This window comes from Haliotis cracherodii, unplaced genomic scaffold, assembly GCF_022045235.1.
Source record: "Haliotis cracherodii isolate W230 unplaced genomic scaffold, xgHalCrac1.p SCAF_19, whole genome shotgun sequence".
NCBI lineage: Eukaryota > Metazoa > Mollusca > Gastropoda > Lepetellida > Haliotidae > Haliotis > Haliotis cracherodii.
The window spans coordinates 5,291,925-5,317,650 of record NW_027266274.1 but is presented as its reverse complement, the minus strand read 5'-3'; the positions used below and the strand labels follow the sequence as shown (position 1 = coordinate 5,317,650).

The following is a 25,726-nucleotide window of genomic DNA, read 5'->3' as shown; positions in this document are numbered from 1 at the left end:
GGGAGACACATTTTGGAAATATGGCGATGTTTCCATAGATAGGTTCAGAGGAAATAATTGGGGAAGACACGTACCATAAACAGGTATACAACCCATGTTCAATCCATTACTGTTGTCGTAATATGTACGTGACCAATGTCTGAAGTCGAAGAAAGGGGGGATGTTCCTGGCAAAGCAGTTCCCGAGAATGGATAAAGCTATGCAATTTAGTAAGTACTTTTTTTAATTACATGCCCTTTGTGCATATTATATCATGAAACATTTGGGAATATTATGACTCAATAACCTACATACGCACAAACATTTAGAAGGAACACGATAAATGAATAAATAAATACATAACACGCTCTATTTGAAACCCAATAACCCACTACAAACACTACAGCCATACACATCAGAACCCCTGTGAGTAATTGCAATTGTGTCAAAGCAGATCAATGCGGCACTGGTATCGTCCAATTTACCGCAGCTTTCCATATTGTGTACAGCGACTGGAGAGCGTAGATGTTGCGTGACAACGTCCACCTGCTGAGTGAAAATAACTTTTAGAAAACAAAGTAAACGAGTCACCGGAACGTCTTCAACTCAAACATGCACCTGGAATTTTCCATTTTACAATTGGAATAAGAAGTCAATCACCAAGGCGAAACAAAGGAGTTATTGAAACTGAATTCTATGCTCGTGGCAAGTATTGAAGGTTGAAACTGTTTTTCATTTTCTTAATGTCATACAAGGAGACTCTGTAGCGGCACATGACACTGAGGAAACTCAGGATTTCAGATGTATGAAAACTTGTTTCTTTCACAAAACCATAGTCCAGTGGGATAAAACAGAATCGCTGATGGAGAATCCAGGAAATGGTCGCTGTAGAAGATGAAGTTCTTGTGGTTAAGCGTGTTCACTCTTTTTATTAGCAGTAGTTTCGAGGAAGATGGTAAACGGTTTAAACTATACAAGAGACAATGGGATCTTGACGGGAAGACAGTACAGAATGAGGTCACAATGGGAATTACGTCAGTAAACTCAAAACGTCATTGTGCATCATTGTGTACGACAAACAGTGTCTGCATCTCCTTCTTCTTCAACACCGAGAGCCATGCCTGCAAACTGGTCGACAAACAGATCAACAGCTCGGATACCCTGGTTGACGAGATTCATTCACTGTATTATGGTAAGTATTGGGTATGACATTATAAAGGGGGGAAGGCTAAAATGATTGGTGTCACGTCAGTGTGTAGATCTAGGTCCTACAATTAGTCCTATTGTTAGACATTCGTGCCTTTTTCATCCAGATCCTATGTTTTATGTAAGAACTTTATTATCATTAGCGTTTAGGGAGGTATAGACGTAAAATCAGGTATGCACATTGTGTACATTGGAATCACTTGCAATTTAATTATTCTACCATCGAAAATACTCGATTCAGATAAGTCAATCAGCGGTTTCAAATCATATTAACAACGTCTGATTGAAACAGCTGATTTGACGGTGCATCATTGCGAAAACTAGTTTTGCACTTCTTTCTAGATCATTGTCCGTAAGGGGCGGTCGGGTAGCCTAGTGGTTAAAGCGTTCGCTCGTCACGCCGAAGATTCCCGACATGGGTACAATGTGTGAAGCCCATTTCTGGTGTCCCCGCCGTGATAGTGGTTGAATATTGCTAAAAGCGGCGTAAAACCATACTCACTCACTCACTCATTGTCCGTAAGCTTTTCGATATGATAAAATATACACTCATAGTCTGCATAATGCCGAGTTGCACAAGTGATACAATAAATATAGGACAGAAAACACGAGAGAGTGCATTTCACTTTCGTTTTAACAAAAACAGCGCCATACACATTTAAAGGGTATTATCAGCATTTGCTTAAATCAAATCGACAACCCGCTTAAAGCTTTGTACGCAACCAATGGCAATTCACTGACATTAAGTTCGCGTTAATTTTGTAATGGTTTATTTAGGAGATTCACATACTGTGTGTTTGTTAACCATGAATGGACTGTTCCAATTGTTTGATAATGCAAATTTATCAGAGCCTGCCTCCTTACCTGTACATGAACGAAGCAAACTTTATGTCATCTCAGTTATAGTGGGGGCACGGGTGGCCCAGTCGTCTAAGGCGTCACGATTCGCTGTGCCGAGTTGCATCCCTTGGGCACGCCAGAAACCTATGTTTGTGGGTTCGAATCCCGGTTCGGCCCGATTATGTTTCTAGGTTTGTCAGCACCATACCCGTGCTCGTGGGTTTCACCGATGTGGTAAACATCTGAGACCTGCATCACTTCGGGCTTTCCTCCCACATTAAGCTGACACGCCGCGATATGATTGAAATGCTTTTAAAAGCGGCGTTTAACCTAACTCATTCACTCGCTAAATAATAGTAGATTTAATATTTAGCGATGAGAAATAGGGATAATTGTTTTGCTAAATAAGAGGTTTCGGACGCAAAATGCCTGTGCATCTGTTGTCAAATCGCTTCGTCTGAGGGGCAGCAAAATATTTTTTTTAATTTACCAGGAGATGTCACCGAGAGGTATCACATGAGGTGCGGTACGTAAAGACAACACGTTCGATGTTCTGAGACAGTATAGACGTTATAACTCTTGAATGTGGAATGAACAAAAACCGGACCCCATTTATATAAACGGCATCCCAGTAGGCTACTATTGGGAACGACTATCTATAATAAAAGGCACACCGTATTCGACGTAATAAGCGCTCCGCTCTAATAAGCGCCCATATTTGCTGATATTTTGGCCAGGGAACAATCCCAATTAGTACCCCTTCCGATTGATCAATGTACACAAGACTGTAAAATACGCACTCGTGTGTGATGTGCACCTTTAATCATGGGCAATTAAATTATGGAAAAATATATCTGTCGTATACAAACATATGCGTCACGTGATTCATGATACAATACCCTCAGATATGTGTCACGTGATTCATGATACAATACCCTCAGATATATGTATCACGTGATTCATGGTACAATACCCTCAGATACATGTGTCACGTGATTCATGATACAATCCCTCAGATATTTGTGTCACGTGATTCACGGTACAATACCCTCAGATATATGTGTCACGTGATTCATGATATAATACCCTCAGATATATGTGTCACGTAATTCATGGTACAATACCCTCAGATATATGTGTCACGTGATTCATGGTACAATACCCTCAGATATATGCGCCACGTGATTCATGATACAATACCCTCAGATACATGTGTCACGTGATTCATGATACAATACCCTCAGATATATGTGTCACGAGATTCATGGTATAATATAACCCCATTTATAAACTGAGTAGAAAATAAACTATACCTCTCAGTGATTTTTATCATAAGCAATTTAAAATATCTAGATAGGCATATTTTTTCCTAAAAGGGAACTAGTGATTAGTCAGCACCCGAAGAATACTTCCACATGGGGTCTTCTTTTTAAAAGAAAAAAAATGATTTAAAACTTCTAAATATTTGAATAAAATACGCACAATAAACAACTGCTGGTGGGTATATTAAACATCTTATGTTTGAAAATCAATAAATTTGCAAAGGTACACTTGGACCCCGATAGCACGTTCTCCATGATTCTCCGCTTTCATGAACACAATACAGCAGGTATTTTATGATACACCTCATTCATGGACACATATAACGCGTGAATTATGATACACCATTTTCATAGCGCATGGTTACTACTATGTTCCTCCTACTGACAAAGGGGCGGTCGGGTAGCCTTGTGGTTAAAGCGTTTGCTCGTCACGCCGAAGACCCGGGTTCGAATCCCGACATGGGTACAATGTGTGAAGCCTATTTCAGGTGTCCCCCGCCGTGATATTGCTGGAATATTGCTAAAAGCGGCGTAAAACCAAACTCACTCACTCACTCCTACTGACAAATCAGATTTCGCCGTTTGAAGACGATCTGATCGATAATCAAGATCCATATTGTAATAAAATGCGCCTTACTCCGCGAAGTGCAGCAAATCACGTGAGTACCTTGGTTACAAACATGAACAGATTTGAAATAAAATATCTATTGACGCTAAGTTGACGGTACACATGCTTTGCAAATCCTGCCATCGACCGAAATCTGCACGAAAATCTTCAAACCGGATGTCGATTTCGTTACGCGATTGGACTATGCATAGACTCGTTATTCCAGCAAAATATAAATCCATAATTCAAGCCATAATTCGAACACTTGGTTCGCCTCGATTAGGACCCTTTGTCTGTTTTCATCGTACCCGTACGCACGTGGTTTCACAAACGTTTTACATGTTTACAATCTCGGGTCAATCAGGTAAGTTTGATTCGAGTCGTTCAATCACCCTTGTCTCAAAGACATTCGGTGCCTTTGGGCCGCATTTATTCTTAGAATAATCCTCTAGAAGAAGGGCATTGCAGTCAACCATATGTGCCCTTTGTTTAGTTTCGTGATGCACTGCATACCTGGTATTCAGATTCACTGCATTTGCTTTGCCAAACCTCAAGTCACAGTTACACAATCAATAATAGATCAGAGAGACATGCTTTATCTCACATCAGCGCTCTGCAAAAGTCTGACGATTGTCTTGTGCATTAGGTTATGGGCAAAAACTAAAAAAACGGTGCATATTTGTTGTCTCAGACTCCATTTAATAATAACTAAATGGAAATCCTTCCGATTGTACCATGAACAGCGAAACACACTGCAACACAGTATTTCATAGAGATGTTCTGCGTTCTAATCATCCGTTAGGACATCAACATTAGTTCCCCATCTGCAAATGTAGAATTGATATTTATGTAAATATCACATATGGCATAGGTTTTCTGTACCATATACATACACAAATGGATAAGCTTCTCCTCTCGATTTCTGGGTAATTAAATATTATTTTCTCCTCATTGAATATGAAGAAGTAAAAGTGGAAATAACAATCACTGGGAGCTCAAGATATTAGAAAGATACCAAGAATACTCTTGGAAGCTAAACTGTCACATGGTTTTATTGCCTCTATCAGAGAGTGAGTGAATGCTATTTCAAGTTAACAAGCTAATAGCTATATCAGCCTGCCAGCAAACTGGTCAGGGTCAAGCACAAACAACGATCCATAGGGTATGATGACATGTAACACCCAAATCACTGACCATCTGATCCAACACAGCAGACTAAGTGGTGTCGTGAATACGTAGTTACTTTACAACAACATAGCAGACAAAGTGGTGTCGTGAATACGTAGTTACTTTACAATAACATAGCAGACAAAGTGGTGTCGTGAATACGTAGTTACTTTACAATAACATAGCAGACAAAAGTGGTGTCGTGAATACGTAGTTACTTTACAATAACATAGCAGACAAAGTGGTGTCGTGAATACGTAGTTACTTTACAATAACATAGCAGACAAAGTGGTGTCGTGAATGCGTAGTTACTTTACAACAACATAGCAGACAAAGTGGTGTCGTGAATACGTAGTTACTTTACAATAACATAGCAGACAAAGTGGTGTCGTGAATACGTAGTTACTTTACAATAACATAGCAGACAAAGTGGTGTCGTGAATACGTAGTTACTTTACAATAACATAGCAGACAAAAGTGGTGTCGTGAATGCGTAGTTACTTTACAACAACATAGCAGACAAAGTGGTGTCGTGAATACGTAGTTACTTTACAATAACATAGCAGACAAAGTGGTGTCGTGAATACGTAGTTACTTTACAACAACATAGCAGAGTGAGTGAGTGAGTATGGGTTTACGCCGCTTTTAGCAATATTCCAGCAATATCACGGCGGACAACATAGCAGACAAAGTGCTGTCGCGATTATTCGGTTGATGCATCCACGGAAAGGATACTTAACTGCCACATAAACAGCACAGACAATTCCTTGGTTGAGACTTCTCAGTGGCAAAACCATAAGCAGCCGGCGAGGGAGCACAACATCCGGCCCCTACGTCCAGTGATACGCCCAGTTTTGCTTCCAAGTCACCGTCAGGAACGCCTAGCTTGGTGAGGTAGGAAAATACATTTACCATACCGTACTAGGTATTGAGCCAAAATGTTGTGGAGAGAACACTTGGTGATTGTAGTCATCTCAGTTATCGGTACATAGGAAAACTCAAAGGTGAAGGTCAACTACCATCAATAACGCGCATGTCCCCGAATCGATGGCGGCCTGACATCCTCTGTCCATGGAAGAGACGAGTGTGCGAATCACATCCTGGGGAATGATAGCCCACACGGCCTGCAACGCAAAAGCCAATTTCTGCAACGTGTGGTTGACGTCGGCGTAGCCGTCTATCCAATTCATCCCACAGGTGCTCTATCGGCTTCAAATCCGGGGATCTGGAGGGAAAGGGGATAACATCAACGTTGTTGTTGTGTGGACAGGCTCTAGTGATCCGTGCTGTATGCGGTCCAGGGTTGTCCTGCTGGAATACATCGTTGCCGTTGGCTGCAATTGGGAGGACGTGTGGTAGGAGAATTTCGTTGATGTATCGTTGATCCGTAAGATTGCCCTGGATTGGGACCAAACATGTCCTGCCATGATGAGAGATAGCCGCCAACATCATAACACTACCCCCACCAAACCTGTCCACTTCCTGTACGCAGTTTCCGGCGTAACGTCCTCCTCGACGTCTGTATACCCATGATCTTCCATCCCTGAAATCTTGATTCGTCGCTGAACCAGACTTCTCTCCATCGTAGTTGAGGCCATACCCTGTGTTGACGACACCAATGCAGTCGTTGTTGACGATGATGTCGACTCAATATGACGCGTCGAACAGGACGTCTTGCTCGTAGATCTGCTGCTCTTAAACGGTTTTCTACGGTCTGTTCGGAGATTCTGCGCAGTCCGGGTATTTGGGATGCGGTTGAGGTGGATGTGGTCGTCCTTTTTCGTAGGTGGCGCAGTCGGATGTAGCCATCTTAGGGCGGGGATGGTTAGTTTTGGTCGTCCTGACCTTGGCCGATCACGTGTTGAATCCGATCCCATTGCCTTGTGATGGTGCTTGGCGCTATATTGAAACCCTGGCAACAGCTGATCGGGATTCTCCTGTCTGCATGCGGCCTATGACGTTGTTTATTTGCACTTCTGTTAATCGTGGCATGTTGTTGAACTGTCACTGTTTGACTGACGCAGATGCCAGGCAATCAAAAACCCTGAATTTTGATACCGTTCATGGTGCTGCTGCACGTGCAGTACGTGCAGCTCCAAGGCTCTTTTGTTAATGCACTGGGTGCGTTTTCCCGAATCGTACGTTTTTCCTGACTACTGGTTTGCATGTCCTTGTTGTGATAATTTTGATTCAGGAAATTTGTCACTGACACTATAACACATAAAACCTATCCTTTTTCACCTCTTGGTCCGCTAATTTTGCCTTTATGGCAAAAAAATATTCGTTTTGCGTTTCTTTTTTGAAGAGTACTATATATATAAAGCGGTATACATATAACTGCCGACTGTATATTTACTTCTTGGCTGGGATTTTGTATGGAGACTGGATATTTTTTCAGCTACAGATGCAAAACCAAATACTTTTTAAATTAAAACTGTGAGCCTAAATATTTGTTTGGAAAAAAACGCCTTGCAAAAATGTTTTTTGTTTGTGGCAGACATATTTGTAGGCATTTTCTGGGACATTTTTTGTTCTTGATAAAACAGCAGCATCCAGTAGAATATCAAATGGATGGTTCCTTACACACTTGGTGCTCATTTGTCTCTACCAGCAATCAAATCAACTGCTTCATAAATAAGGTATGAGCATTATGTTCGTGGATGAAAAAAACATAGAAACCTACTTTCCTTGAATCTCTACGGACACTGCTGTTAAAAAGTCCTTGTTTCCCGATTGCATGCAACATATCCCATGTGGGTAAACAATCCATTATATTCAAGGCGTCTGTGTCGACGCTGTCACAATCCAGCCGTGCAGATGTGAGGACGCCGTAAGTCATGACAGGTGTGAGTGAGTATTGTTTTACCCCGCTTTTAGCAATATTCCAGCAATATCACCACGGGGGACACAAGAAATAGGCTTCATACATTGTACCCATGTGGGACTCGAACCTGGGTCTTCAGAGTGACGAGCGAACGCTTTAACCACAAGTCTCCTCACCGCCGCAGTTATGACAGGAAGAGTTATGGCATAGTAATGTCAAAGCATTGTCAGACCATATCGGAAGGTAGAACGCTGATAGCAATGCTCTCGCTGGTTATCGCGAAACAAGTACAACTTTTGATATATTGGCAATAATTAATGATTACGATTAAATAATCCAAAATAATTATCGGGAATATGATAAAATCATACGGTACTCATTACATAAATACAACGCAACCTATGTCACTACAAGGTAACGTAAGCACGTAGCATAATGTAGTGAATATTCGAAAATAATAGATGATTACAGAAATACAAAGAGGTATCCCGTGATGGTAATAGATGGATAAGAAAACGGAAGGACATTCAAGGTGTAACATGACAATCAATAGAACACGTTGGCTGTGTATTGCAAGTGTGCAAACAACGAAGACCGACAAAATGAATTTGCTATCAAAAATAAATGTTGAGATAATGACTTGATCAGGAATGGGTTTTGCCCCACGAATTGTCACAAATTCGTTTCTACAGCGTGGCGTGGTCCGATTCTTGTCCACTCCTTCTGAAACGCCTGGCCCGTTTACCCTGACGTAGCAGATGACCTTTGACGTCAGCGTTCACGTCTTCCGGTCTTGACCTGGACGTGCTCTATGATGGAAAGGTCAGGACTCATGGCTGGCCATTGCATTATGGTGAAATTTTAAATTTTGGCGCTGGAGGTAGTTAGTTACGGTACCTGTAAGGTGAACACGAGCCGTATCATCATAAAAGACAAAATGTTGACCAGCATGGCGCTCAACCGAAACAATATATATATATATATATATATATATATATATATATATATATATATATATATATATATATATATCGCTACAACGTAACAACGTAGCATAGGTCACTGCAACGTCACATATATAGGTCACTGAAACGTAACACATGTAGGTCACTGCAACGTTACATACATACAGGTCACTACAACGCTACATACATTTGTCGCTAAAACGTAACATGTATAGGTCACTGCAACGTGATATTAATAGGTCACTGCACCTTAACATGTATGGATACTTGCAACGTAACATATATAAGTCACTGCAATTTAACGTGTATAGGTCATAATAAGCGGAATGATCCACAGGGATTAATAGACCTACATTGAAAGTGCCTAAATCAGGAAAGTCACCCTAGGCACTTGTGTGGCACTACTGAAATGAGGCACATGCAAACTATAAGATGTGTTTTGGTATTACATTTTACAGACATAAACGTTCTTGCTAAGATGTTTTCGTCAACACTTTTCTTTGTTCTAACACTTGGAATTAACATTTCTATTTGATGATCCCCAACAGATACATCACTACAACGTAACATATATAGGTCACCACAACGTCACATATCCAGTTCACTAAAACGTAACATATGTAGGTCACTACAATATAACATATCTAGGCCACTACAACGTAACATATAAAGGTCAATACAAAGTAAGATATAAAAGTCAATACAAAGTAAGATATAAAGGTCAATACAAAGTAAGATATAAAGGCCAATACAAAGTAACATATCTAGGTAACTGCAAAGTAACGTATATGGGTCACTACAACGTACCATATATAGGTCACTACATTGTAACGTATATAGGTCACTGCAACGAAACATATATAGGTCACTAAATTGTAACGTTTACAGGTATGCGGGAGTACGTAGAAGTAACATGACGGTAATAAATATAGGTCAATACATGGTAACATGTATACTAGTAGATCGCGACAACGTTACATGCATGCTCACCGCAACGTACACAGTTCAATAAAGTAAATATAGATCACTGCAAGAAGCGTACTTCACCCGACAATGTATTCAGGATAAGGGACATGGGGACATGTGACGTTTACGACAACAACATCACGGCATTTTGGTTTTAAAGTAACAAAAAAGTTTATTTTTGTTGTTAGATGTTTGTCTTTTTTTCTTACACCGAACATATTTGTTTATTATTTTTGCATTTACTTATTGACATCAAGAACAGGTTTTAGTTTGGATGCAATAGATGACTTGCATACTCCACTAAATTGTAGCGAAAACACAAATCTTGTCGGAATAAATAAAAATGACAGTCATTCCCAATAACTTTACATCTGTGTATAATAAATTCAGCTAAAATAAAAAAGTAATTCATAACTTCAGAATCGTGGTTTTATTCACAGACGAATACAAATCAATATTCCCATAAGTATAATAATGATTTTTTTTGTAGATATTAACTCCAATTTTTGTATTGTCGTACTGATGGAGGTTTAAAATATCTTCCAACCATGACCAAATTGACTCAAGAGAAAACATTCTTGGGTCTTTCAGAAACGAACAGTTTGAATCAGATTATTTTCTGTAAATGACATTCTATTCTTATCAATAATGAGTTCTATTGCTACTTATAATCCATTAGCAATTCCAACTGTGCGTACACTATAAGCATACTAGGCATATTTAGTGAGATATATTCATAGACATTCTTCATAATGGATCGTGTATCTCAAAACTGTCGGATACAGCCTGTGCAACAAAAGACATTTTAACACTCTGAAAAATCCTTTAAAGCTGAGAAGAAGTTGCTAGAGTGCCAAGTAATCTTTCATTTCCGCTATTTCCCACAACAGAAGCAAACATAATAAATATTCTCACGAGAACTGATCTCGACCGGGATCGATCCAAGTTGAATCCGTGTTCTTAAGGGTTGAAACGTGTTACAGTTTGATCTTTGACTGCCTGCGATTGTGACAGTGAATATACTTTAAAAAACAACAGCACGAGTGGGCTTAATGGACATGTAATTCTATTCACGAGTAGTCAATACTAAAAGCACCTCAACCACCAACGTTTGCAGAGTGTGAAGGTTCGAAATTTGAGCGTCATAGCCCAGTAAAGTAATGGTAAAGTATGGTAATTCTTTGGATAATAGCCTCTTTACACTTTGAGTTTGTGTATGAATTGTAAAGATTTTCAGTATTTCACAAGATAATTTATCGATAATCTGAATTAAACTGACGTTGACCCCGAAAGAAAAAACAGCTTCTGCTGCTGATCGATTTATGCGTACTGTAAAACAGACGTGACTGTGGCTGTAGGTTATTGACATTAATTAAACATGGCGTCAACTTTGAATGGGTGCGATATCGCGATTATTAATAAACGAAGACATGTGTATGTGTGCTTATGCTTATAAAGTGAAAACAAGCCATTCCGGCTACAACGAATATTACTGACATATGCAGTAATGACAAATATTGCAAAGTGCGCCTTTAAAGAAATATTCATTTTGCTAGCGAGAAGCCTCATCGTTGAGTTTCTCTCGCACTCTCTCTCTCTCACATATTCACTCACTCACTCACTCACTCACTCACAAATAAGAAAATGATAACATTTGTTTCACGATGGACAGAACTTAGAGCCAAGTATTTCGGCTTTGGTACATGGGGTTGCAGACAGCATCAGACGTTTATAAACGTTCAATGCAAACACTCTGTACTGAAATGGTTCAGTGTGAACCACTTGCTCTAAATACGTTCTACTTTAATGCCCCTCAGTGGTCGCATTTGTTGTAAGTAGTGTGGAAGTACTAATCACGGTGTGCATCTAATGGATAAGACAAGGAGGTGCACTGGGTGCGCTAAATTATATCTATTGTATGCGGGAAATGTGTGAAAGGGCATGACTTGTGGCGACTTGCTATGTATAGTGATTGTAATAGTTGGTAATAACTGTGACAGTGAATAGACACGCCTGTGACAATGTATAGACGCTTCTGTGACAGTGAGTAGACGTTTCTATGACAGTGGATAGACGCTTCTGTGATAGTGAAAAGACGATTCTGTGTCCGTAGGTAGACGCTTTTGTGACGGTGAATAGACGATTCTATGACAGTGAATAGACGCTTCTGTGATAGTGAATAGACGATTCTGTGTCCGTAGGTAGACGCTTTTGTGACGGTGAATAGAAGATTCTATGACAGTGAATAGACGATTCTGTGACCGTACGTAGACGACACTGTGACAGTAAATAGACGATCATGTGAAAGTGAAAAGACGACATGTGACGGTGAATAGACAACTCTGTGGCCGTAAATAGACGAATATGTGACAGTGAATAGACGATTCTGTGACCGTACGTAGACGACACTGTACAGGGAATATATATGGGTGAATACCAACCTTCGTAATGGCGAATAGACGACTGTGTAAAGAATTCTTTGAGTGGCATTTAAAAGTTCAATATGACAAGATTGTATGGAAAATCAACTTCAATTGTATCGACGTTTCGATGTAAATTCTTCCAGCGTTATAGAGTGAACATTTGTATTTATAAATACACAATCGCTACATTTATAATAGATAAGTTAATCATCCATAATATCTTGCCATTGGTTAGACAGCACTCAACCGACAATATAGTGAATATTGGTTTCGACTCTATCGGGCGTTTATTCTAAACAAGGAGTCGCTCATGTGCATTATAAAACCGTTACCCTCCCGTGCACAGTGCCGTTATAAACGCTTGTCCAAATAACAGCCAGCTCAACAAGGTTAACAACCGCGGCAACATCAAAGAGTTAGAGTGACTACGCATACCCTCATATAGCAACCATGACGTCATGTTCTGACATAAAATCAGGCCCGTGTATCAATGTCACCAAGCTGCAATTTCTTTTCCGTGTTTTCGATTGAATTTTTCATAGCTTATAGCAATTCGATGTTCTGCACGGTTTGAAGTGAACTCTTGCTGCTGCTTCTGTTTGTATAGTGACGCGTATAAGTACCGCTGTGACATCGACTTACGAGTCAGACAGAGCCTCAACACGGAACCTTCATTTCATGCCTTGCCTGGAAAAGCAGGTACATACTTGACGCTACTTATTGTACAAATAAAATATGGTTTCCGTGTATGCAAATATTTGATTTTGGTGGGAAAATGTCACAATGAACGTCCCCGAAACGTAGCAATAATTAATCGATTTGAGTCCAGGGAGACACCAGTGGACATGATTTATAAAAGGTCCCAAATCTCAATTGAGTCCCTGTGTGGAGGTATATCTTTATAGTTTGGCGAACACGCCATTTCAAAATTGAGTAGACAATATAACTAAATTAGTAGAATATTAGAATTAGAGCATAAATAGAGACTATTTGTTAATATCATACATATATGAGTCAAACACTGTTGTGTCGAAGTTGAAGGGAATAAACATTTTGTAAGTAAATACTTCGAGTTATACGATGTTCGAAACAACCGAAAACGATAAATGAATAAGAATTCCACAGGGATCAAGCTTTTTCCAAGTTCGACATATCAAAATTCTGCACGACAGTGTTTGACTGTATCAGGAATCAAAATTGTATTATGCGAGCCGTTGGTGAGCTTAATACATGGTACCTTTTATTCCTAATATTATATGGAAACACACGGGGGTAATAACCCCATTATAAAAAAATAAGCTAAATTTAAGACATAGGCTCATACACTAAAGTACACTTAAGAAATAGATCTGGATTAGAATAGGTCTTCAGCATCCCATGCTTGTCCTTAGAGGCCGGATCGGGTGGTCAGGCTCGCTGATTTTGTTGAAGAATGTATCCCAATCGATATGATGCTCATCATATCAATCACTGGATTGTCAGGTCCAGACTCGAATATTTACAGGCCACTGCCAAATAACTGGAATAATGGTGTGTATAGCGTTAAACAACAAACAAACAAACATTAGTACTTACACATCGGGAAAGCGAGATTAGATTTTGCGGAAAATTATGCAAAATTTTTTTTGTAAGTTGACATCTATGTAGTTAATTGAAGTTTATCTCTGCGCAGAGTTGCGTCCCTTGGACACGCCAGAAACTTGTGATTGTGGGTTCGAATCCCGGTTAACCCCGATTATGTTTCTAGGTTTGCCGGCACCATACCCGTGCTCGTGGGTTTCACCGATGTGGTAAACGCCTTAGACCTGCATCACTTCGGGCTTTCCTCCCACATTAAGCTGACACGCCGTGATATAACTGGAATACTGTTAAAAGCGGCGTTAAACCCAAACCCCTCACTGATTGAAGTTTATTTAAAAGCATTCCCGCTAGATGACGTTATTTGTATCGGATTATTGGAATGCTTTACGACATCAATAACTCTATCCATTATGATGATATGGGTTATGTCGGGTGGGTTGTCGGGGCAGAAAACACACCGACACGGGTATGATGCTAACGAACCTTAGACCGTAACCAGGGCAAATCTGTGATTCGAACTCACTATAATAGGATCCAGTTACACATAAGGGACGCAACCCTGCACAGATAATGACGGCGCCTTCCACGACTGGGAAGCCTGTGCGCACCCTTCCTGTAAACATACCAAAGGACAAAGGACTCTTCTCGGTACCTGTCCTACACACCAGTACATCGTTTATAGGTCGTTCAACGTGTGTGTGACTATTTGTTGACCATCTCTGCGTGAATTTGTAGGCACATTTGATTGGATATTCCTCACCACACTTTGCGACCCCATCATTCAAAGGCCTAGTGTTGTACATTTGGAGTTTGGTACGATAAGAGTTAATATCGAGTACATAAAGTATTGTTATCCGTCGTATTTGACATGGTTGAAATGTGCAGTCCCTCCGTACTTGACAGTTTTCATACGTACAGTACGCCGATACGCCATCTATCTGGATCACTGCAGACACTGAGGACAAAGGTAGTTCTATAGTCAATAATCCACACATGATTACGTTTTCTTCTTGGCTCAGCCTTTTCAGCCAACTGTTTAATCCTTCTCTGGCACTAGTCTAACTTATGGAATACTGTAAGGGACATTCTCGCGATCTCGCATTCTCGCGATCTCGACCTTTGGAAACGAGGTAAATATGCCAAAAACACGAGAATGCGAGATCGCGAGAATGCGAGATTTGGCCAAAATCTCGCGTTCTCGCTATCTCGCATTCTCGTGTTTTTGGTACATAGCACTTTTTGTCAAAAGTCGACAACGCGAGAATGCGACATTTGGACATGATGCAAAATCTCGCAATCTCGCAATCTCGACTTGTCAAATTAGGCCACAAAAACACGAAATCGCGAGAACGCGAGAATGCGACATTTCATTTTCTCGCGATCTCGCGTTCTCGTGTTCTCGCGTTTTAGACGCTGTCCGTGCGCATGCGTAATATCATAAGGTCAAGCGCATGCGCACGTTAGTAGTCCTATGGTCATGCTTCTTTCATGCTCTTCATTCTCCAAGTAGCATTTCGCAAACTTATGACTTGAGCTTGGAAATGCAATGTAATTTAAATACACAAAGTCTGAGTCATCTCCCGTTGTTACAGTTTCCTATGTACTTTATAATAAAACCCTCAACATGCTCAATATATTTTACAAAAGAAATTGTGTGCATGAATGTCCAATGATGGTGAAAACATTAACTATCACCGTCAGTGAGTGAGTGAGTAGTATTGCTTAAAGCCGCATCAGCAGTATTGCAGCTATTCGCGGCTACACTGTGAGTTACAGAAATAATCACAAGCCAGTGAGTTTCTCAATGAGGCAATTTTATACACGGCTAGAATATTCATTAAAAGAAAATTCTCACAGACCAAATTGTAGCATTCGGATAAAATGATATTGTCCGATGTTTTTTTTGTTTGTTTTTATACGATACCTTATTCGCTACTTTAATAAATTGATGTTCATCCGCGCCCGCCTGACAACAAAACATCCTGCCTTACATTATTTTAATGCCCTCAAATTCCTAGAAATAGAAGTATCGTTAATATGAGTGTTTCTACTTTCTTTACCTGATAAAATACTCCGCAACACGTAGCCCTACTGAACACACATGGTGCATGTGAATCGCATCCGTCGACAGCAATTGTACACATATGCCTAAAGTAGGTCGATAAGAACAAAATAAAACGTTAAATTTAAATGTCTCCTGTCTCACATGTTTTTAAAAAATCAATCAAACTGTAACTATTAATTTATTGCGGCCTTAACATCCAAATGACAGGCATGCTTATACTGGAAAAGTACCGCCAATATCAAGCCTGGGGGACCGGCATGGCTCTGAATAAGTGAGTGAGTTTGGCTTAACACTGCTTTGAACAGTATTTATATTTCAGTTATATCCCGGCTTGTAGGTTTAAAGGGGCACTAATCTTCTTCTCGGCTGTCTAACACTGCCAGCTGGGGTTCACTATCTGCCGATTTGCTCGCTGACGCAACTGAGTGTGACAAGAGACTGGACTACTGTGTTCAAGAACACTGATTGGTTACCTGTAATCTCTGAATCTCAGACACAGGGCGAATGTTAATTAATTTCGTCAGCCTAAACAAACGGACAAAAACAACGATGGAAGCTCATCGGATGTCGTTATATGGAAATACCCCAGATGGTTATTTCACGAATACAGCCTTCATGTTCTCTGTCGTTCTTTACACGTGTTTTACGGATTTTGGGAAATATTGGTGTTTTTCAGCATTTTTATAAAACATTCTTTCCCAAATTATCGTGCAATCCCGGGTATAAATTACGCACGGACCTGTTCCCTATCAATGGTTGCGATGATTAACACCAACGAACATGCCAAGACTGACCGCTGTCCAGAGTGAGTGAGTGAGTGTGTTTGGTTTTACGCCGCTTTTAGCAATATTCCAGCAATATCACGGCGGGGGACACCAGAAATGGGCTTCACACATTGTACCCATGTCTGGAATCGAACCCGGGTCTTCGGCGTGACGAGCGAACGCTTCAACCACTAGGCTACCCGACCGCCCCACCGCTGGCCAGAGGGAGAGAGCCATATGTATGCTGGAGCGACACAGAGAGCGGTTGCCATTAACATGAACTGCTCCAGACTGGTCGCACGTCTCCGACAGACTGGCAGAACCGCAGACAGACCACGGAGTGGCAGACCAAAGGTCACGACCCCGCAGGATGACCGCTTTTTACGAGTACTTCATCCGAGGAACAGATTTCTTACTGTGACGTCATCAGCTGCCAACAGCTTAGGACATCCGGTCAGCAGACAAACAGTGACCAGACGACTACGACATTATGGTCTCCGGGCTTATCGCCCTTTCAAGGGCATGACCTTGACCCGTCAACATCGACGTGCCAGATTGACGTGGTGCAGGCAAACTCAGCGATGGCAACAAAGGGATTGGCGGCGAGTGCTGTTAAGTGACGAGAGCAGGTTCCAACTCTTCAAACCTGATGGGCGGACGCGAGTTTATCGACGACGTGGTGAACGTACGGCTCCTTGTTGTGTCCAGGAGGTCGAACCTTACGGGGGCGGAAGTGTGATGGTCTGGGGCGGCGTTTGCGGGGACGAGAAGACGGAACTTCTCATCATCGAAGGCAATCTGACAGCACAACGCTACATTGACAATATCGTACGGCCAGTGGTTCTTCCTTTCATCCAGCGTCAACAACGGACGGTGTTCCAACAAGATAACGCCACACCCCATAAAGCCCGTATTACTAGAGACTTCCTCAACGCCAACAGCGTGACTGTCCTGCCATGGCCAGCTCGATCACCAGATATGTCACCCTCAGAACATCTCGGACCAGCTGGTGCGTCGTCTTCGGAAACGTCAACATCCTCCCTTCACGAGACAAGCGTTGATCGTTGCCCTCCGTGAGGAATGGAATCGGATACCTGCGGTCGATGTGAGGACGCTTGTCTACTCAGCTCGACGCCGCATTCGAAGATGCATTGCCGCTCATGGAGGTCATATCCCGTTTTGAACGGTCTGGGCCGTTGTCACCTTAAAGTTGTAACCAATGTTGTTGATCGAATACTGGACGAATGACCCCTTGTCAAGAAATGTCCCTGTTGGAGGTCAATGACTTTGTTGTTGAATTAGCAATTTTACGGTTCTGAATGATGAATTTCTACAATACAATAATTGGCCCAGTGGCGAGATGGTGTAAATATTGAGTTTTTGAACTCTTTTTTTTCATTTTTTCTTCCTTAGTATGTTCCCATAAAAACAGCATGCTTATTTTTGTAAATACCTTTGACCGACACTGGGAAAAGACCGTAGAGTTTCTGGCCGTTAGGGTTTCCAGAATTAAAATGGGACGTGTTAATTGTTATTGCTGCTTCAATTCGTGTTGGTCATATTTTATCATAGAAATATCGTTGGTAACGTTTCTTTTGGCCGTCAGTTTATTTTTATAGTTTAAAAAATGGTATCCCAGCAGTGAAAGCATTTTCGGATTTTGGATTGCGCGGATAATACGATTGCTATCTCTTGTTGTTATCCACGTTTTCTGGCATAACCCTACACCTGTGTCTTTGCTCAGTTAATGAACCTATTACAGGTAGTTAGTGGTAGCACTACTCAGATTACCTGACAACGGTTCCCATTTGGCTGTTGTGTCTTGTGTCTGGGGTAATTATTTCATCTGAATCCAGGTTTGAAGTGAGGTGAAATGTATGTTATGTAATATTCACGTCGCAGCCCAGCAAGAGGAGTGATCAGTTCATTTACTTTTTTGTAAACGGATCATTCCTCGCCATCAAAAGTTCCACAGAAAATACGTTCATTGATTAATCACTGTTATCTTGCACAGTGGGTTTGTAAGTGTTTACATGTGTAGGTTTACTAAAGCAGACGGAATACACTCATATCATGGCGTGAAGTGCCGATGTTAAAACAACATACTTGGTTCAAAGGATTAGCCGATAATACGTTTATTGATTGTTCATTGCTTTCTAACTCCATGGATATTTATAAAGCACCATGGACATCATGAACATAATTGTCACACGTGCTATCTCAGCTGACCGATGAGACTAGACACCTTTGTGAAACATCTGAAACAAACTTAGTGATCAGTTGAGAAACGTACACGGGTTATAATATCCAGAAACGCTATATGTTTATATTTTAAAACATTTGAATGTAACAGAGCCATGTGAAGTCGAATAAATTTATTTGTACAGCTGCAGACGTAAGGGATATTGTTCCCATATGTGAATGTTCACGGATACATTCCTCGAACAAGGAAGCTGCCCAAATGTATACATAAAACTTCGGTGGGTCGTTACTATGATATTTGCATTTTGTTTTCATTCATTTGCTATTGCATTGGACAAAATCATTTTTGTTCCTCTTGTACCTGTAGGCGTGTATACATGTATATTACACTCAATGTGTAAAATGTGATTGACTCAGGCAATTTATAAAATGTCTAAATATATCAGTAATATAGAAATTGACTGAATCCAAGTCCAGATTGACTAACAACTTTTAAGAGGTTCAAAAGGGCTTAAAAATAGACTATTTATCCTAGTATTAGAGTGAGTGAGTGTGTTTGATTTTACCCCGCTTTTAGCACTATTTCAGCAATAACCACTAGGCTACCCGACCGCCCCGCTAGTATTAGAAGCCAAAACTATAGAAACATACTTTGAATTTTGTTTTCTTTAATTTAATCCTATCATTTTCAGTCACTGGGTGATGAAATTAAAACATAAAAATGTTTGGAATTCTTTATAACAATAACATAAATTGACCGATTTTCAGTCAATTTGTAAAATAACTGAATATTTATGCGTTGCAAAAATTGCCTTCGTGAAACTTTATACATTTTGTCTAAACAATGTACCCACAATGAAATACTATTAATAAAAGCGATACATGCGCTTACGAATGGCGCAGAACAGGTCGCGACAAGTCTTGACATCTGCTATATCATCCGGATACTCACGGGGGAAAACAATAACAAAGACAACAACCAGTCTCGGGGCATTGCTGTAGATCAGTGCCCCTTTAAAATGGGAGGAAACCTACCATTGGGATTGCCTAAAAGTCGGGCCAAGAAAAGTCGTGGCGGGCCGGGCCAGCGGGTAATACTAAAACTGGATTGCAGAATAATAAAACGAAACGTGCATATCTAGGCAGATCTCAAATGTCCAGAAACGTATAATTTTGCTCATTTAATTGAGTTTGTATCAAAATGCATCTTCAGCAATGTAATAAAATGATAATTATAGCTACATACCGAGAGTCCATACCGAAAAGTCAGTGTCTTGACTGTGTCTTGACTTTGATGAGAACTGACTGACTGATATAGAAGATTTAACGTGCGCTTTCCGACTGCAGCGTATTTCGCACACGGATTTGATGAGAAGGTTTCTTACCGACCTTAGCGTGCAGGGGTGTGATGTCCTGGGCAGGAATTCGAAATGACAGTGTTTTGACTACTCTTCTTTCATTAATTAACGTGTTTGGCACTAATTCGTGTTAAACCAACACAGGATGTTTTCTGCAAGTGGATATTCGCGAATGTCATAGGACTGACACGACACGTGTTAATAACTGTCAAAGCGCTTCTAAAGTTACAACACATACTTAACATCTATAGACTAATATTATATCTACCTATATTACACTTTAGTGTCTCATATTGCACTAGCAAACAAGGTGCTCAAAAGTGAAGCCCTTTTCCCTCTACATTATCTCTATCAGAAGTGTTTGGCTTGTGTTGGATCCGACTTGGCCCGGGCGGTCAAAATCAACTTTAAACACACAGATGTATCTTCAAGTGTGTTTACATCTATAGATTAGTGTTATATCTACCTACATACCACTTTATAACGTCACAGTTTTTCGCATTTAAAGATCTTCTCAAGAAAATCTCTGTCACATGTCCTTGTCCCGACTTCGCCCGGGCTGTCAAATTCATCTTAAACTTCACAGATGTATCACCAAATGTGTTGGAGTGAAGTATACTCGTTAAAGTGAAGCCCTTTGATCATGGTTTGTGTCTGGTCGGAAAATCCCTTGCTTTTACCTATTCCGTCGTGTTTTTTTCAAGGATCATACTTACAGAGTAACGCTTGGAGAAGGTAAAGTGAGACATTTTGGATTTCAGGATAAACCTCTCCCTCAACCCTGCTTAATGCTTCTATTATCCGGGCCAAGTCGGACCCAACACAAGCAAAACACTTCTGATAGAGACTATGTTGAGAATGTAGAGGGAAAAGGGCTTCACTTAGATATAACACTAGTCTATAGATGTTAACACATTTGAAGATACATCTGTGAGGTTTAAGTTGATTTTGACACCCCGGACAAAGTCGGACCGAACACTTCTGACATAGATTTTCTTAAGAAAACACAGTAAACATGCTTCACTTTGAGCCCCATGTTTTCTTTAAATACGATGTACCGTGACATTATCAAGTGGTATATAGGTAGATATAACACTAATCTATAGATGTAAACACATATGAAGATAGATATTTATGTTTAAAGTTGATTTTGACCGCCCGGGCCAAGTCGGACCCAACACAAGCCAAACACTTCTGATAGAGACTATGTTGAGAATGTAGAGGGAAAAGGGCTTCACTTTGAGCCCCTTGTTTTCTTTAAGTACAGCGATCTGAGACACTATAAAGTGGTATTTAGGTAGATATTCTACTAGTTTATAGATGTGAATCCATTTGATGATACATATGTGAGTTTAAAGTTGATTTTGACAGCCCGGGCCAAGTCGGACCGAACACTTGTGTGACTGTTGAGAGTATAGGGAGAAGAGGTCTACTTTAACCAAAGTGTCTGCTTTAAATACGACGATCAGTGACATCATAAAGTGGTATTTACTTATATATAGTACGTTCCTATAAATATAAACGCTATGCTCACAGATGGAAATTTGTATCACGATAGCTAGAAGTATTTGATTCGTTTCATATCTTATTTCGTTTAACGATTGCTCTTTTACATGTTACCAAGATCAGCGACGCTTGCACACAGCTCCACTTTCTGGTTTTCAAGTGATTTACTCCGAATTACTTATTTATGGTGCACTTTTTTTTTGGTGATTGTTCATTAATGTCATGTCTGTATGTTGCATCAATTATATGTAGGTATGATCTCCGATAATGAAGTAATTAGCCAGTAACACTTTGGCCCGCCTTGGCCCGGCCCGGCCCGGCCCGACTTTTAGGCAATGCCCCTACCTTTGTAGGTTTCTGGCACATCCAAGGGACGCAACTCTACACAACGAATTGCGACAACTCAGACGACTGAGCCACAAGATGACTGTACAGGCAAACAGGAACAAAAACACGAGAACGCGAGATCGCGACACTTGACCAATGTCGCAATCTCGCGTTCTCGCGTTCTCGTGTTTTTGAAAATAGTTACATATAACTGTATAGGCAGTTAGCACAAAAACACGAGAACGCGAGAACGCGAGATTGCGACATTGGTCAAGTGTCGCGATCTCGCGTTCTCGCGTTCTCGTGTTTTTGAAAATAGTTACATATAACTGTATAGGCAGTTAGCACAAAAACACGAGAACGCGAGATCGCCACATTGGTCAAGTGTCGCGATCTCGCGTTCTCGCGTTCTCGTGTTTTTGAAAATAGTTACATATAACTGTATAGGCAATTAGCACAAAAACACGAGAACGCGAGATTGCGACATTGGTCAAGTGTCGCGATCTCGCGTTCTCGCGTTCTCGTGTTTTTGAAAATAGTTACATATAACTGTATAGGCAATTAGCACAAAAACACGAGAACGCGAGAACGCGAGATTGCGACATTGGTCAAGTGTCGCGATCTCGCGTTCTCGTGTTTTCGAAAATAGTTACATATAACTGTATAGGCAATTAGCACAAAAACACGAGAACGCGAGAACGCGAGATTGCGACATTGGTCAAGTGTCGCGATCTCGCGTTCTCGCGTTCTCGTGTTTTTGAAAATAGTTACATATAACTGTATAGGCAATTAGCACAAAAACACGAGAACGCGAGAACGCGAGATTGCGACATTGGTCAAGTGTCGCGATCTCGCGTTCTCGCGTTCTCGTGTTTTTGAAAATAGTTACATATAACTGTATAGGCAATTAGCACAAAAACACGAGAACGCGAGAACGCGAGATTGCGACATTGGTCAAGTGTCGCGATCTCGCGTTCTCGCGTTCTCGTGTTTTTGAAAATAGTTACATATAACTGTATAGGCAATTAGCACAAAAACACGAGAACGCGAGAACGCGAGATCGCGACATTGGTCAAGTGTCGCGATCTCGCGTTCTCGCGTTCTCGTGTTTTTGAAAATAGTTACATATAACTGTATAGGCAATTAGCACAAAAACACGAGAACGCGAGATCGCCACATTGGTCAAGTGTCGCGATCTCGCGTTCTCGCGTTCTCGTGTTTTTGAAAATAGTTACATATAACTGTATAGGCAATTAGCACAAAAACACGAGAACGCGAGAACGCGAGATTGCGACATTGGTCAAGTGTCGTGATCTTGCGTTCTCGTGTTTTTGAAAATAGTTACATATAACTGTATAGGCAATTAGCACAAAAACACGAGAACGCGAGAACGCGAGATTGCGACATTGGTCAAGTGTCGCGATCTCGCGTTCTCGCGTTTTCGTGTTTTTGAAAATAGTTACATATAACTGTATAGGCAATTAGCACAAAAACACGAGAACGCGAGAACGCGAGATCGCGACATTGGTCAAGTGTCGCGATCTCGCGTTCTCGCGTTCTCGTGTTTTTGAAAATAGTTACATATAACTGTATAGGCATTTAGCACAAAAACACGAGAACGCGAGAACGCGAGATCGCAACATTGGTCAAGTGTCGCAATCTCGCGTTCTCGCGTTCTCGTGTTTTTGAAAATAGTTACATATAACTGTATAGGCATTTAGCACAAAAACACGAGAACGCGAGAACGCGAGATCGCGACATTGGTCAAGTGTTGCAATCTCGCGTTCTCGCGTTCTCGTGTTTTTGAAAATAGTTACATATAACTGTATAGGCATTTAGCACAAAAACACGAGAACGCGAGATTGCGACATTGGTCAAGTGTCGCGATCTCGCGTTCTCGCGTTCTCGTGTTTTTGAAAATAGTTACATATAACTGTATAGGCAATTAGCACAAAAACACGAGAACGCGAGAACGCGAGATCGCGACATTGGTCAAGTGTCGCGATCTCGCGTTCTCGTGTTTTTGTGCTAATTGTCTATACAGTTAAATGTAACTATTTTGTAAGGTAATTCGTCACGGTAAACTCGGGGCGGTCGGGTAGCCGAGTGGTTAAAGCATTCGCACGTCACGCCGAAGACCCGGTTTCGATTCCCGACATGGGTACAATGTTTGAAGCCCATTTCTAGTGTCCCCCGCCGTGATATTGGTGGAATATTGCTAAAAGCGGCGTAAAACCAAACTTACTCACTCACGGTAAACTCGCGTGCAGCGGCGTGAACTGAGGTGCGCACGAACCATTGTATCCAACATCTTATTACTGTCTGCAAACTGAAAAAGTTGGAAGAATGATGTTGGATGATGAATAAAATCTCACGCTCGTGTCTTTTAACATCAAAACGACGGGATGAACCACAACGTTCATAGAAATTTCTGCTTTGCAAATTAATGAAGTTTATTTAAAAATGGCTGCTCAAAATCACGTGACTTTTGACAATGTCAGAATGCAAATGTTCCAAGTCTTTTGATTATACAGAAATTTTATGTAGACTGGTAACATTATAAAGTCAAGAACACTCTCCGTTTCTTGCCTGTGAACTGACTGAATTTGACAAAAATTGTCTAACAACTAACAGTCGAATAACCAACATGGATGCCTAAAGGTATTTTTCGGAAAGATTTTGTTTGTTTGTTTGTTGTTAACGCCGCACTCAGCAATATTCCAGCTATATGACGGCGGTCTGACATCAAATATATCAACACTCGTTAGGGTGGCCCAGTCGTCTGAGGCGCCGCGATTCTCTGTGCAGAGTTGCGTCAGTTGGGCACGCCCGGAACCTATGATTGTGGGTTCGAATCCCGGTTCGCCGTTCTCGTGGGCTTCATCGAAGAGGTAAAAGTCTGAGACCTGCATCACTTCGGGCTTTCCTCTCATATTAAGCTGACACGTTGTGATGTAACTGGAATACTGTTTAAAGCGGTGTTAACCCCAACTCTCTCACTTACTCTATAGATGACTACACGTTTACTCGCTAAAATCATTGAAGAACGAAGCGGGGTGTATTAAACGATTAATCATGACCTCATTTCTGATGATTTGATTGTGATCATGTACTTTAATATTGCAGAGAGTTTGATTACGTTAATTGTGAGAGGGAAGTGACCGTCAGCTGGCTCTATATAGTCACTCATTTTCGTTGAGATGGCGGTTGCATGAAGACGATAAACATCTCAGTATCACCCACTGGGTATGGGTAATTTACATGTTTGTCGTGTCTCGAAATATGAATTGTAAATAGTGTATCGTGCCAAATATATGTGAGTTACTGAATAAATACAGCAGTTTCAAGAAAATGGTAATTGTATTTATAATGTTAAGTGTGTTTTACAACATGGACCAGGTTTATATTGTATCTTATGAGTGATGTCGGGATCGAGTTATCGCCCTTGATGAATTGTTTGTTCATTATAGGGTTAATATAATGATTTTGTATATCATTGATTAGTAAGTTCATGTTCATGTACAGAATATAGACGTATGTTTATATGAAACGAATGAATGAAACCTATGCAGTATTGTTTTGTACATTAAAAGATGTCATTACCTACTCTGGCAATAAACACTC

General features: G+C 40.7%; 1 protein-coding gene across 1 annotated transcript in view; it reads left to right on the top strand.

The window, feature by feature from the left end:
- The first annotated feature begins 652 nt into the window (after positions 1-652).
- LOC139467045 (low-density lipoprotein receptor-related protein 6-like) overlaps positions 653-25,726 on the top strand; it is a 46,561-nt gene continuing 21,487 nt past the window's right edge. The window contains exon 1 of the mRNA XM_071248757.1: positions 653-1,171. Coding sequence (XP_071104858.1) covers positions 874-1,171 — 298 coding nt within the window. The 5' untranslated portion in view covers positions 653-873. The remainder of the gene's footprint in view (positions 1,172-25,726) is intronic.